At 39.0% G+C, this 14,131-nt stretch overlaps 3 protein-coding genes across 4 annotated transcripts; 1 reads left to right on the top strand and 2 right to left on the bottom strand.

Annotated features, from left to right (window-relative positions):
• Positions 1-372: 372 nt before the first annotated feature.
• LOC105211539 (DNA polymerase epsilon subunit 2) lies at positions 373-2,285 on the bottom strand. Its single transcript, XM_011183017.3, has 2 exons — positions 1,411-2,285; positions 373-1,355 (listed from the first exon to the last, which is right to left on the bottom strand). The coding sequence occupies exons 1-2, from the start codon at positions 2,111-2,113 to the stop codon at positions 478-480; spliced, it is 1,581 nt and encodes a 526-aa protein (XP_011181319.1). The 5' UTR covers positions 2,114-2,285; the 3' UTR covers positions 373-477.
• A 1,549-nt stretch (positions 2,286-3,834) lies between these two features.
• Positions 3,835-4,729, top strand: LOC105211538 (protein JTB). 2 transcript variants are annotated; one of them, XM_054228991.1, is made up of 2 exons: positions 3,835-4,466; positions 4,548-4,729. In XM_054228991.1, exon 1 carries the CDS (start codon positions 3,993-3,995, stop codon positions 4,455-4,457), a length of 465 nt encoding a protein of 154 aa, XP_054084966.1. In that variant the 5' UTR covers positions 3,835-3,992; the 3' UTR covers positions 4,458-4,466; positions 4,548-4,729. The 2 variants fall into 2 exon arrangements, with proteins under 2 accessions (XP_054084966.1, XP_011181318.1); XM_011183016.3 differs by having other exon boundaries at positions 3,836-4,466; positions 4,527-4,729.
• Positions 4,730-4,899: 170 nt separating this feature from the next.
• On the bottom strand, positions 4,900-8,246 carry LOC105211537 (patj homolog). Its single transcript, XM_011183014.3, has 2 exons — positions 6,315-8,246; positions 4,900-6,261 (listed from the first exon to the last, which is right to left on the bottom strand). Exons 1-2 carry the CDS (start codon positions 7,962-7,964, stop codon positions 5,209-5,211), a joined length of 2,703 nt encoding a protein of 900 aa, XP_011181316.1. The 5' UTR covers positions 7,965-8,246; the 3' UTR covers positions 4,900-5,208.
• Positions 8,247-14,131: the final 5,885 nt, after the last annotated feature.

The following is a 14,131-nucleotide window of genomic DNA, read 5'->3' as shown; positions in this document are numbered from 1 at the left end:
ACCTGCTCACGAGGTCATATGGGTGCATTGCAATTAGTCGCAACTGGAGGCAATTTATTCTTTATGCTTATTCGATTTTACCTTGGGGTCTTTTGTTGGTGTTTATTCCGAATAACGAATGAATATCGTTGTTTTATTTTGCGCTAGTACGAAATAAATATAAGGCAATATGGTATTTTATGCAAACCAACCACTCTTTTACTTGACCAATTAACCCCAATCCCTTTGGTCCAACCCTGACGAAGTATTTTGTGATTTTGAGATCTTTTATGGGACTTCCGCTCAAATAAGAACGACAATCAAAAACAAAGTATATAACTATGGGACTTGGCTAAAACTATAGGTTATTATGAACCATTAAACAAATTAATATACGTTCTTAACAATAAAGTAATATTTATTATACCCTTGAATAAAATAACACAAAAAACATACAGAAAAGAAACAATTACGCTTAAAAAATAAATATTGGAATTTTTATTCCATCGTCATATCATCTGGGATTTCTGAATCTTCAATGGTGCGGCTCGCTGGTATATAAACTTTAAATGCAAATTTTGATTTCACAAAAGATCCAGTATTAAGCACCGTGCATTCATGTTGAGTTGTAGAGAAACTTTGGCATGAATCGCCGATAACAACTAAATCCGGCAATGGATATAGCCACAAAGCTGAATCAAAATCCCAATGCACGGGCGTAGCGATTGGATGTATAGGCGTTAAATGATTTTGACATATCAGAGTACGCGCAAAATGTTGTTCGATATTATCTGTGTCGGGAGGAAAGTGTAACGTATTGCGGCAGAACTTTGCCATTAAATCCAACCGGCATACGACAATCTGTTGGGTACAATACTGCAACCGACATGGGTTAGTTGCTAAAATTGTACGTGGCCATGCTTTACGCAAACCTGTTGCAAGGGTTTCAGGTAGTGGGGCACGTGGCAAAATATTTGGAGCTGTAGGATCTTCACTAGAAGGTATAATAATCAAATCTGTTTGCTTCTTCAACTGATTACATCCAGCAGCTAATGCTCCCAGCGCAGTTAAGTTTTGAGACAATGAATGATAATTGCTGTTCGAAGCTGCGAACGGTCCCATTAGAATTATAGCAACAGGTGGACATGAATCATAACCAACAAATAGCATGCGCAATCTGTCTAAAACTACCGGGTTGTCGAGACGCACATCTGATAGAAAAACAAGTGTAGCCTCAGTATTTGTACTCTCCAATTCTTGTAGACGTGTGGAGTATTTTAGCAACTTCGATGATTCTCCACCCCAACTATTTTGTGTGCCAAAAAAGGCTCTCGAACTAGTCGCTGGCTCCGCCGGTGGAAAACCCAATCCATCAACTGAAACATGTTTTGGTTTAATATTTTACTTAAATTATATTTTAATATGATTTGCCTTTAAAGATCCCATTGTTATATGAACCTTCAGCTAAGACGAAACAACCCTCACAGAAGAAACCGGAATGGAACCGTGTTCCATTTAAATCCAATTCAATACTACCGGTGGGATCTTCTATGAAAAATTTTCCTTCTTTCAGTTGTGTTAATAATCCGAGTATAACTGCTTCTTTTACCGATGATGTTGCAAGTAAGTTTTCTGCATATTGCAATTTAAATTTTTTCACTTGGGACTCTGCTGAAATCCCTCCCTGTATTATTGCTGGGGCAAACAACTCATGCCGTAAAGTCTTTTGAAGTAACATTGCATATCTTTCGCGTATATGTCCTGCTTTTAAAGCCGGACGTGTCAAAATAGTGCGTGAATCCTTATTTGGTTCGAATTTCTTATTTTGGGCATTGTAGTGATATCGTGGCACCTTGAATGCACCGATAACCGAGAATACTGTCTCACCCTCATCTAAACCAACACGATTTATTTCATTGATAGCTTTTTCTAGTGCTCCTCGTTCCACTTGTGTTGTTTGTAAACGCTGGCCTTGCAGGTTTTCAGTGATCACAGTCAACCATTTTTCACGTTCTCCGTCATCGAATGGAAGAAGTTGCTCAGCTAAATATACACTATTCTCTGATCGTATGAGAAAGCCACTTAGTTTGAAAGAACTTGTTATTTTTCTTTTGAGCTTTGTTAAATCGTCCATTTCGTTGAAAATTTTTCAAAATGTAATTTGATTTAAATCTAATTAAAGTGACTTGATTGCGCACATAAAATGTAATATATTTACTTTCAATAAATGGGCGCCAAAAATATTAGTGAGAAGTGCGACCAAAACACAAAACCTGAACCTCTGTATATACAGTAGAAAACCTTTGGTTTGTTTACATTATTTTTCATCTTTTTACACACCACCGAGGCGTATCTGGGCTGTGTGTTACCCTTTTTTTGCTACAATTGTGGTAAATAGGGTGATGTGCTAGCATTTAATCTTGACAAACATTTTAAAGTGATGAACAGCACTTTAATAAATATTAAATATTTTTTTTTATTATTATTGTGATTATTTCAAATTATTTCGCATGTTTGTATTAGATGTTATTTAATGCTGAGTTATTAATATTTTAGATTCATTTGTAAAATGCGATTCAAATATTTCTTGAATCGTAAATTTAAAAAAAAAATCATACCTGGGTTGTTAATGCCCTTTAAACTTTTTTGAAAATTGAATATTACCAACCGTTATAGTATTTATATTAGTGGTTTACTAATATAACTTAATTGAACTAATACAAAGATTAGTTTTTAACAAATGGTTGAAGTGAAGATACAGTTATATATGTAAGTGTTTTGAAGAGTAAAAAAAAATTTGAAGTAAAAGTACATAATTATAAGTTTTGAATATAAAACCTAGTGGGGTTGCAATCGGGGAGTGAGGCAGAATTAGTAATTATTAGTTAATCTTTTAATTTTAGCTTAATGTTCGCAGTTCACAGTATTTTTTGGATGAATAAACTATAGATACTTAATAAACTGTATATACATATGTAAAAATTAATGCACTTATAAATTTGTTTGCAATATTTTTATTTTTTTATATCTATTTAATAGCTGTAAGAACCTATGAGCTTAACTTTGCAAAATTGAAATACTATTTATAATATGCTGTGATTACCACATTTTTCTATATCATGTTTTCCTTTTTAATTTAAGTTGTAAAGGTGAAAATATGCCTACAGGGGAACCGAGCTCCTAAAAAAGTCGGTAGCGCGCCTTACTGCAAACTCCAGGGGTGGTGCGGAAAATACAAAATATTTTAAATATAAATATTTGTAAATAATACAAATAAAAAGTAGCAAAAATTATTTTTTTAAATTTTGTGTCAGTAAAGTTTAAATAAATGAGGCCGAAAATAACTTACCACAAAGAATTAAATGTATCAGAGTTTTATTTTATTCTCACCACTACTAAAATATCTCATCTACATTAAATAAATTGCTTGCATATAATATGGCACATATTGATGTTAAAATCTTCTATAAGTGAAATATAACATATATAAATAATTTCGCTTTATGTAAGACAACTATATATATAATTATTGATATTTTATGACTACAGTTTTAAAAATTTAAGTACTCAGCATATACAGCACTGAGATTTTCCAAGACGGCGGTTATCTTACCACTGAGAATTCCCCACGAAAAAGGTTTCTACTATATAAAGTGTGACCTGAAAATTTTTCTAAGGTGTTCACTATTTATATAAAATTGTTATTACTTTGATTGATTCTTATTTTTTGCAATATAAGTTTATAAAAAATTACTGTGATATTAAAAACAAAATAGTATAAGAGTAAAACACTCAAAGAAGTAAGTTTCATTAGAAAGTTAATAACATTGTTTAAATGGACATCACTGTTTATAAAACTTGGTTGCACTGTGTTTCAGCTGTTTTTGACAAAACAATAACATCTGACTGCATATAAAGGCAAATAAATTTTTTATATCAATCCACAGTGATATATCAAACATTTATTCTGAATAAACTCACAACTCTTGGCGAAGAATTTCTTCAGTTTTACAATGTTGGAAACCTGCCAAAGACGCCACATGCTGCTGGGTCTCAGTCTATTGGTGGCTGCAACCGTTGTTGTTTTAATTATTGAGTCCCGTTTCCCCACCAGTGAGAATACTCGACGTTCTCGAGCTCAACAGTTCGTCATTGAAAACAATTCCACTTGCTGGCAGCGCGAAGAATATAGCGTCATACAGGAGTGTCATCCATGCACAGAGTTCGACATTGTAAGCAAAAGTCTTGGTGTGTGTATACACACGCATTACAAGGAAGTGCTGCGGTGTAAAAGTGGAGAAACTGTGACGCGTAGTTGCGATCGTGTTGCTCTTATCGACCAACGAAATTTCATTAAATTTGAGATTACATGCTTTTGCATAGGCTCACTCAGCTACCTAGTTTCATATGCAAGAGATCGAATATTAGCACGAAGAACTCATTTGAAAATTGAACGACAATTGAATCGCATGCAATAACATTAAAAGGTGTGTATTTGATTTCAGTTTCCGAAAACTTCAACAGTAATAACAACTTACATTTTACAGATTTCTGTATTGCTATTTTAGGTCACTGGAACGAAAGATGTGAACGTGTAGGTATTAAAGTTATGAGATTTTATCACTAAGTTAACTGAATTAAGAAAAAATATGGAAGTAATGCTTCTTAGAAATACAAATTGTTCTTGGTTGATTTTACGAACATTTCTTGCAGACTATTGATTATAAATAATTTGTGATTTAAAATGATACCTCCAGTTTAGTTATGGAATTCTATTAATACTTATGTCTATTCTAGATTAACAAAGCATTTGCTAAATTGAAACTTTTCTTTTTAATAGAAATAAACAAGTTTGTTATATTTATGTAAATGTGTGCACATATATATGTATATTCATAATATAATATAAAAGCTTCCAAAGGGATGCTAACTATATATTTTCTAAATGGAATGCATTCTGAGTTAAATAACAATAAGTAAAATTGTAAATTAAGTATAGTTCAATTAACTCTTTCGAATAAAATAAGTTTAAAAAAGCATTTCGTCAATAATATTTGTAATTTGTTCGAAAATAAACATCCGATATCCACTACTTCGCACGTACGGGTAATGTTATTGTAATCTATTCTAGGATAACAGTTTGCAGCTTTCAATGAATACATTTAGGTGAATGTAAGATTTCAATAAATTGTTATTGCTTTGCGATATATTTCCCTTGATAGGACTAATTTATTTTCGCCAATCTGGTATTAAATCTGGTTCAACAATCATTGTGGAAGCATTACTCAGCTGCATAGAGACATTTTCACTACCCACCATTCCGCTCGATTCTATAGACGAGTCTTCGCATTTCGATTCGATGCTGTTACCATTTCCACTCTTCAACGAATTATCTGTCATTGGTAACGGTTTGGCTACGCCAATACGGACTACCCCTTTGGGTGCGCCTTTTAGTGCTTGAACTGCCTGATCTAAAGAAGCATTTTCCAAATTAATAGAATTGACGAATAATAGACGGTCTCCGGGTATAAGACGTCCATCTAATTGTGCGACTCCTCCAGGCACTAATGATCGTATAACAATCAGGGTATCATTTGGATCCAACGGATCTTGGTAATCTAGTATGGAGAAGCCCAAACCGCGATCGCCCTTGACCAGTTCTATTATCTGCGGCTCCGACGACCACATTGCAAGTCCTGTTAGTGGCTCTAGTGAGCGTGACTTCAACTTGTTGAACGAGTCGTCGTTGACCGAACCAGCAGTGGCCAAGCTGCCATCGGATTTGGCTTTCACCAATCGATCTGAAGTCGGCATAAGATTCTCAAAATTACTACTTAATTTCTTCAATGTATCATCTGAGAATGGCATTAAAGCATTCTTGCCTCGACCGCAGACCATTCGTACATCTTGTGGCAATTCTTTGAGGATAGCAACTACTTCTAAATGATTCATTCCAAGCAAACGTTCGCCATTCACTTCCAATAGTTCATCACCAGATCGAAGAACACCGTTTACACCTACAGGGCCATCCGCCAATATTGAACGAATATAATGATGTGGTCGAACTTCACGCCCGCCTTCAACATCAACGGTACCTTCCAAAGAAATACCCAAACCACCGACTGCAAACTTTTTAATCTGGGCAACTATAACATCTACGTCGGGGCCGACAATCTTCTTCCATTTACGTATAATCTCTTGTTCCACATCTGGAGTTAACTCAGGATCAGTGTAGTATTTGTGACGACAAATTAAAGTTGAATTCTTAGCATGCAATGGTTCCTTTAAATATACAATTTAGTGACTATCAACAACAACAAATGAGTGTTACTTACTTCCACTTCAGTTAGTTCACTTTCCGATTTGCCAATCGAACCAATGGAAACATCTGTAGGTATAATCTTCGGAGTACCATCAATAGAGTCGCGCACTGCAATCATTTTTTTACCAGAGCCAAAACTACTTAAAGAGGTTGTGGGTATTGACGAAGTTGTTGCCGGTGAAATAGATGTCATAAAAGCATCTGGGACTGTGGCTGAAGGCAAATTAGAAAGAACATCAAAAGGTAATTCATGTGAATCTCCTGTGATATGAGAAGGTAGTTGTGCTTTAGGCATAGAAGACGTTCGTTGTGATGTGACTGGAGTTATTGGAGACGGCAAATTAACTCTAGAAGGTGTTGACGGAACACTTGGTATTTTATCATTGGCAGCAATGGCCTGTTGCAATTGTTCGTACTTTGGACCACGTAAGTAACGCTCCAAGCGCAGGTTGACAACTTGTCCTGATTTTTTGAGAAGCTCTACAGCCTGGTGATTCGAGAAACCTTGTAATGATTGACCATCCACCTCAATAATGCGGTCATTAACGCGTATGCGTCCACTCATATCAGCAGCAGATCCTGGGGACACGCTCTTTACGAAAATACCTGAAAGTTCTTCTTTTTCGCAAACATATCCAGCTATGGTAATACCGAGACCATTCATGTCTTTAGTTAATTCAACTTGAAGTTTCTCAGTTTCTGGTAAAGCCAGTAATTCATCTAAATCAATAGTCGGCACTGCCATTGGTGGACGCTTTGAAATATCATCCGATCGATAAATAAACCGTTCATCTTCTGTGGTCGTTTGCGGTGTAGATGCAGTAGAACTTTCTCCGAATATCTCCGGATAACCAGTAGAAATAAGGTAACGTTCTAACTCAACTGGATCAACCAAAACCCGTGTGGGTACAATAGCACTTCCAGGTTCAAGCGTAAATTGTCCGGGCGACGACTGTTCCATAGGACGCGCCACTACGAGGCGCACGTGCGTACCCGATTGCCGCAGTACTGCTGCCACCTGCTCTGACACCATATCATGCAAGTTCACATCACCAATTTGCAAAATATGATCTCCAGAACGCAAGCGTCCATCGCGATCTGCAACGCCCCCGGGTAAAATAGTCTTCACAGTCACACCTGAAGTACGCGCTCCAATTATACCAAATCCAAGACCTGTACCATCATTGACCAACTCAATAGCCTGTATTTGCGCATAGTCGGCAGCGAAAAGATCCCCAGTTACTTTAGAGTTTTGAGAATGTGGACGTCCCTGTTCATCCAATTCGTGTGCTCCTGTTAACGCAGAAGGTGTTAATTGTCCACTACCGGGACTACTTGGCCCCGAATGAGGAGAAAGTGGGGCAGACGAAAAATCATACATAACATCACCACCATTAATGCTCAAAACCAAATTACCAGCCACGTCAATATCGAAGTCATTGGGAAGCATTGATGGGTGTTGCGCTAACTGAGCGTTTAATTCGGAAAGTGAATCTTGGACGTGAACTATGGTACGAAAAACTGGATCCTGCAATAAATCCAATATTGTTTTGAGGCTCTCGGCAGCTTGCATTTGTAGTTTTGCATCTTCCGATTCATCGATCCCCTTCTTAACAGCTTCAATTTGCTGCAGAGCACTAGATATGTCGGCTCCCAGATGCATTGAAATGTACTATATCGTCACAAACACAAATTAAATATTATAACACGAATATATTTAGTTTTGACCTGTACAATTTGATATCAAAGAAATCTCACAATTTTTTCTTTTTGATCTGCTTAGCTAATTTAATTACAAACTGTGCTGCCAAGTTTTAACAGAAATAGTATTGCCATATTAAGGCTATTTACTTTGTTTTTTCGTATCCCTTTGTGCCATTATTCGTAAATATTTATATTGTAACGGATTTCAAAAATCTGGCGTTTACGCTGAAACTCTACCCTGAATTCGATCACTGGATTGTCAAATAAAAGTCGCACTTTAATGGCTTACACAAATCTTTATTTCGGCACAATTCCAATTACTATGGCGCAGCGATCTGAGGGCACCGTTGGAAAGAGGACGTCCTCCCAATTAAAAAATGTATAGGGTTATGGTACCGCAGGCGCCTAGTTTTCAAGATATTCGGCTTTAAAGATCAAAAAACCAAAAATTTCACCAAGAAATTTCACACACTTTAACACATTTTACGCTCTTTTCTCACTTCAAATATTTTAAATTACATTATAACATTCAATAAAATTTAAATTTTACATTTTTAAACGTTTTTAAGCAAAATTACTTATTTTAAAAATAACTTTTCACTCTAAGATTTATGTGTTTACAATTACACGGAAAACGAGCGCTGCCACATTGTGGATACCAAATATAAATTCATCCATGAATTCCTCTTTTTGCGAAAATTTCTCTTTTTTGCCAAAATTATTTAACAAAATACATTTTTTTAAATCCTATCGAGGACAGTCCCTTATGTTGCTAACACTTGTGTTGGCTCGACCACGGTTACGTTTTTGAAGCGCGGCCGAAGGCCTCCTGTGCAGAAAGGAGTTCTACACAAAAAAAAAACTTCGGACACCTCCGGTTTTGGCTCGACAAGGGTTATTTTTTTAAAACTCGGCCGAAGGCCGCCAGAGCAGAAAGGAATTCGACGCGAAAAAATTTCGGACACGCCTGGTTTTGGCTCGACCAGGGTTATTTTTTTTAAAGCGCGACCGAAGGCCGCCAGTGCAGAAAATCTCCTCTGGGATCACCTGCGTCGATATATTTACCTCCTGTTCCTTCAACTGTGTCGACACCTGTGCCGAAACTTGTGATGGTTGTGTTAACAAAATCTCTCCATGAGCTTCTAAAGGTCTTAATATATACGTATGATTCGCTTCCAACTGTGTGGACATATTCTTTACATGCACTTTCAGTTGTGTTGACACCTCTGCTCTATTTGAGGCCACATCCATTGACTCATCTTCCTCCTCTTTCACCCCATTCCATTCCAACTGCTGTTTTGACACATCTGCTCCATTTGAGGTCACAACCATTGACTCCTCATCTTTCTCTTCCAACTTTGAAGACACCTCATTCGCTTCCGACTGTTTTGACAAAATTGCTCATGCGCTTCCAAACGCGACTCATTCGCTTCAGACTGTGTTGACAAAATTTCTTCATGCTCTTCCAGCTGAATTGACACATTCGTTTTATTTGATGTCTGATTCATTGACTTAAATTCCTCCTGCTTTTTCAATTAGAAGGATAAATCATTCATCTCTGACTGTGTTGGCAAAATCTCGTCTTGCGCTTCCAGCTGTATTGACACCTCTGCTATATATGAGTTCACTTCCTTAAACAGACTTTCCTCATGTTCTTTTAACTGTGAAGAAAATTGAGCTGATATTTGGGTTGACAGTTCTGTTATACGTTCTTCATGCTCTTTCATTTGCTCCTTTATTTCTTGGGCCTGGTTGGTTAAACGTGTGCCCTGGTCTTCGGACAGTGACAACAGCTGGGCTTTGATCTCTGGAAGCTGCGACGAAATCTCCGACAACATTGCAGACAAAATCTTATTCATGAAGGAACATGGAACGGATTGGTATTGAGTAATAAAGTGTTAAGTTATAAGGATTTAGAGATAAAGATTAGTGTATAGCCATTAAACTGTGACTTTTATATGACTTTTTTACCAATCCGGCAGCAACACACAGTTCTGATAAAAGAGTTGTCGAGTAAGGACAATTATAAAGAGAGAGTTGTCGAGACAAGTGTAAGCAATTTATAAGTTAGAGTTGTTAAGTAGAGTATATATATATATATATTTGGCGTAGGAACCGCTTTAAGCGATTATAGCCGAATCCACCAGAGCGCGCCACTCATTCCTCCTTTTTGCTTTTTGGCGCCAACTGGAAACACCAAGTGAAGCCAGGTCACTTTGCACTTGGTCTTTCCACCGGAGTGGAGGTCGTCCTCTTCCGCGGCTTCCTCCAGCGGGTACTGCATCGAATACTTTCAGAGCTGGAGTGTTTTCTTCCATCCGTACAACATGACCTAGCCAGCGTAGCCGCTGTCTTTTTATTCGCTGAACTATGTCAATGTCGTCGTATAAATCGTACAGCTCATCGTTCCATCGTCTGCGGTATTCGCCGTTGCCAATGTTTAGAGGACCATAAATCTTGCGCAAAACCTTTCTCTCGAAAACCCCAAGAGTCGTCTCATCGGATGTTGTCATCGTCCACGCTTCAGCGCCATACATCAGGACGGGAATAATGAGCGACTTATAGAGTTTGATTTTGGTTCGTCGAGAGAGGACTTTACTTTTCAATTGCCTACTCAGTCCAAAGTAGCACCTGTTGGCAAGAGTGATTCTGCGTTGGATTTCAAGGCTGACATTGTTGGTGTTGTTAATGCTGGTTCCCAGATAAACGAAATTATCTACAACTTCAAAGTTATGACTGTCAACAGTGACGTGGGAGCCAAGACGCGAGTGCGCTGACTGTTTGTTTGATGACAGGAGATATTTCGTCTTGTCCTCATTCACCACCAGACCCATACGCTTCGCTTCTTTATCTAGTCTGGAAAACGCAGAACAAACGGCGCGGTTGTTGCTTCCGATGATATCAATATCATCGGCATACGCCAGGAGCTGTACACTCTTGTAGAAGATTGTACCCTCTCTATTTAGTTCTGCAGCTCGTATTATTTTTTCCAGCAATAGATTGAAGAAGTCGCACGATAGTGAGTCACCCTGTCTGAAGCCTCGTTTGGTATCGAACGGCTCGGAGAGGTCCTTCCCGATCCTGACGGAGCTTTTGGTGTTGCTCAACGTCAGCTTACATAGCCGTATTAGTTTTGCAGGGATACCAAATTCAGACATCGCGGCATAAAGGCAGCTCCTTTTCGTGCTATCGAAGGCAGCTTTAAAATCGATAAAAAGATGGTGGGTATCGATTCTTCTCTCTCGGGTCTTTTCCAAGATTTGGCGCATGGTGAATATCTGGTCCATTGTAGATTTTCCAGGTCTAAAGCCACACTGATAAGGTCCAATCAGTTCGTTGACGGTGGGCTTTAGTCTTTCACACAATACGCTCGACAAAACCTTATATGCGATATTGAGGAGACTTATACCACGGTAGTTGGCGCAGATTGTGGGGTCTCCCTTCTTATGGATTGGGCAGAGCACACTAAGATTCCAATCGTCAGGCATGCTTTCTTCCGACCATATTCTACAAAGAAGCTGATGCATGCACCTTATCAGTTCTTCGCCGCCGTATTTGAATAGCTCGGCCGGTAATCCATCGGCCCCCGCCGCTTTGTTGTTCTTCAAGCGGGTAATTGCTATTCGAATTTCTTCATGGTCGGGTAATGGAACATCTATTCCATCGTCATCGATTGGGGAATCGGGTTCGCCATCTCCTGGTGTTGTACTTTCACTGCCATTGAGCAGGTCGGAGAAGTGTTCCCTCCATAATCCCAGTGTGCTCTGGACATCCGTTACCAGATTACCTTCTCGGTCCCTACATGATAATGCTCCGGTCTTGAAACCTTCTGTTAATCGCCTCATCTTTTCATAAAATTTTCGAGCATTACCCATGTCGGCCAGCTTTTCAAGCTTTTCATACTCACGCATTTCGGCCTCTTTCTTTTTACGTCTGCAAATGCGTCTCGCTTCCCTCTTCAGTTCTCGATATCTATCCCACCCCGAACGTGTTGTGGTCGATCGCAACGTTGCGAGGTAGGCAGTCTGTTTTCTCTCCACTGCGGAACGACAATTCTCATCGTACCAACTGGTTTTTTGGCGTTGCCGGAGACCAATTGTTTCGGCTGCAGCGGTATGCAATGAGTTTGAGATGCCGTTCCACAGCTCCCTTATATCGAGATGCTGATGAGTGCTCTCCGAGAGCAGGAGTGCAAGTCGAGTAGAAAATCGTTCGGCTGTCGGTTGTGATTGCAGCTTTTCGACGTCGAACCTTCCTTGTGTTTGTTGACGGGCGTTCTTTGCTGCACAGAGGCGAGTGCGTATCTTTGCTGCTACTAGATAATGGTCCGAGTCAATGTTTGGTCCTCGGAGCGTACGCACGTCTAAAACACTGGAGACATGTCTTCCGTCTATCACAACGTGATCGATTTGATTGCGCGTGTTTCGATCAGGGGACAGCCACGTTGCTTGATGAATTTTTTTATGCTGGAATCTGGTACTACAGACAACCATATTTCGGGCCCCAGCGAAGTCGATCAGCCTCAGGCCGTTTGGCGATGTTTCGTCATGGAGGCTGAATTTTCCGACTGTTGTGCCAAAGACACCTTCTTTACCCACCCTGGCGTTAAAATCGCCAAGCACGATTTTGACATCGTGGCGGGGGCAGCGCTCATAGATGCATTCTAGGCGCTCATAGAAAGCATCTTTGGTCGCATCGTCCTTCTCTTCCGTTGGGGCGTGGGCGCAAATCAGCGATATGTTGAAGAACCTCGCTTTGATGCGGATTGTGGCAAGACGTTCATCCACCGGGGTGAATGCCAGGACTCGGCGACGTAGTCTCTCTCCCACCACAAATCCAACACCGAATTTGCGCTCCTTTATATGGCCGCTGTAGTAGATGTCACAAGGACCCACCTTCTTCCGTCCTTGTCCCGTCCATCGCACTTCTTGGACGGCGGTGATGTCAGCCTTTAGTTGTATGAGGACATCAACCAGCTGGGCAGAGGCACCTTCCCAATTAAGAGTCCGGACATTCCAGGTGCATGCCCTCAAATCATAGTCCTTTATACGTTTGCCGTGGTCGTCATCAAAAGGGGGGTTTCTCATCCGAGGCCTGTGTTTCTTATTCACTGGTTATTCGTTTTTATGTGGTGGGTCCCAAGCCCTACGCACAACCGCACAAGCGGGCTTCGCCTTCTCACTTTAGCTCGCCTCCAAACGGATGTCTGTTAGCTACCCAGGGGATACTTGGTCTAAAACCGGAAGTCGTGAGCTGCTTGAGTCATATGCAAAAGAATCGTTCCTGGCCACTCCCAAGTGAATGGCAATCAGAAACTTTCCTCACTTGCGTGAACTTCTACATATGACCCCATCCCCCAAAGTAGAGTATTGAGTAATAAAGTGTTAAGTTATAAGGATTTAGAGATAAAGATTAGTGTATAGCCATTAAACGTAAACGACAGATTTTGGAAATCTGTTACAATTGGTGTCAGAAGTGGGATTGACAAATAAAATTCCATAGGAGATAATGGTTAAGTTCAATGATTTAAAGATACCGCAACTCAAAATGGAGTTGAAACAACGAGGCTTAGCAACGAATGGGTTGAAAGCTGAGTTACAAGCCCGATTTCAAACTATAATTTTAGGTTAGGTATAAGTAAGGTAATCAGATCAGTTGTAAGAAAGTCATTGTACATACATAAATACAGTGAATTTCCCGGAATTGTAATTTTTTCCGGTTATTAACAATTTATGCATCTTATTTGATTAATTTGAATTTTTTATTCATATAATTCAAGCTCATAATATTTACAGGGAAAGCAATAACTATAATTTCACACAGTTGCAAAGAAAAAACTGCGATGAATTGACTTTAACGTATGATTGGTATGACCTCCTGAGTGGTTATGGAAGAAACTACTGAAGAGGAACTAAATGGTTCATTAATACCATTTTATTCAAAAAGATCCTCCCGGAAATACTAGGTTGTATAGATTTATCCTGCTCGCATCATTTCTGAAATCCCCGTTAATCTTTGGTTTGAGCAGAATCGTCAATATCAAAAGCAACTTTGTGTCGCACATTTAATATATAATATGTTTTAATAACACTAATAACACTTATTTATAACATGACTATTGATGAA

This window comes from Zeugodacus cucurbitae, chromosome 4 (assembly GCF_028554725.1).
Source record: "Zeugodacus cucurbitae isolate PBARC_wt_2022May chromosome 4, idZeuCucr1.2, whole genome shotgun sequence".
NCBI lineage: Eukaryota > Metazoa > Arthropoda > Insecta > Diptera > Tephritidae > Zeugodacus > Zeugodacus cucurbitae.
The sequence above is the reverse complement of the archived record's forward strand: the minus strand, read 5'-3'. Positions and strand labels throughout refer to the sequence as shown.

Excerpts from the sequence above, each read along its gene's own strand:
- LOC105211539 (XM_011183017.3), bottom strand. The coding sequence starts at position 2,113 with ATGGACGATTTAACAAAGCTCAAAAGAAAAATAACAAGTTCTTTCAAA. Across the intron at positions 1,356-1,410 it reads TAACAATGGGATCTTTAAAG|TTGATGGATTGGGTTTTCCA; the intron begins GCAAATCATATT and ends AACATGTTTCAG.
- LOC105211538 (XM_054228991.1), top strand. The coding sequence starts at position 3,993 with ATGTTGGAAACCTGCCAAAGACGCCACATGCTGCTGGGTCTCAGTCTA.
- LOC105211537 (XM_011183014.3), bottom strand. The coding sequence starts at position 7,964 with ATGCATCTGGGAGCCGACATATCTAGTGCTCTGCAGCAAATTGAAGCT. Across the intron at positions 6,262-6,314 it reads GTGAACTAACTGAAGTGGAA|GAACCATTGCATGCTAAGAA; the intron begins GTAAGTAACACT and ends GTATATTTAAAG.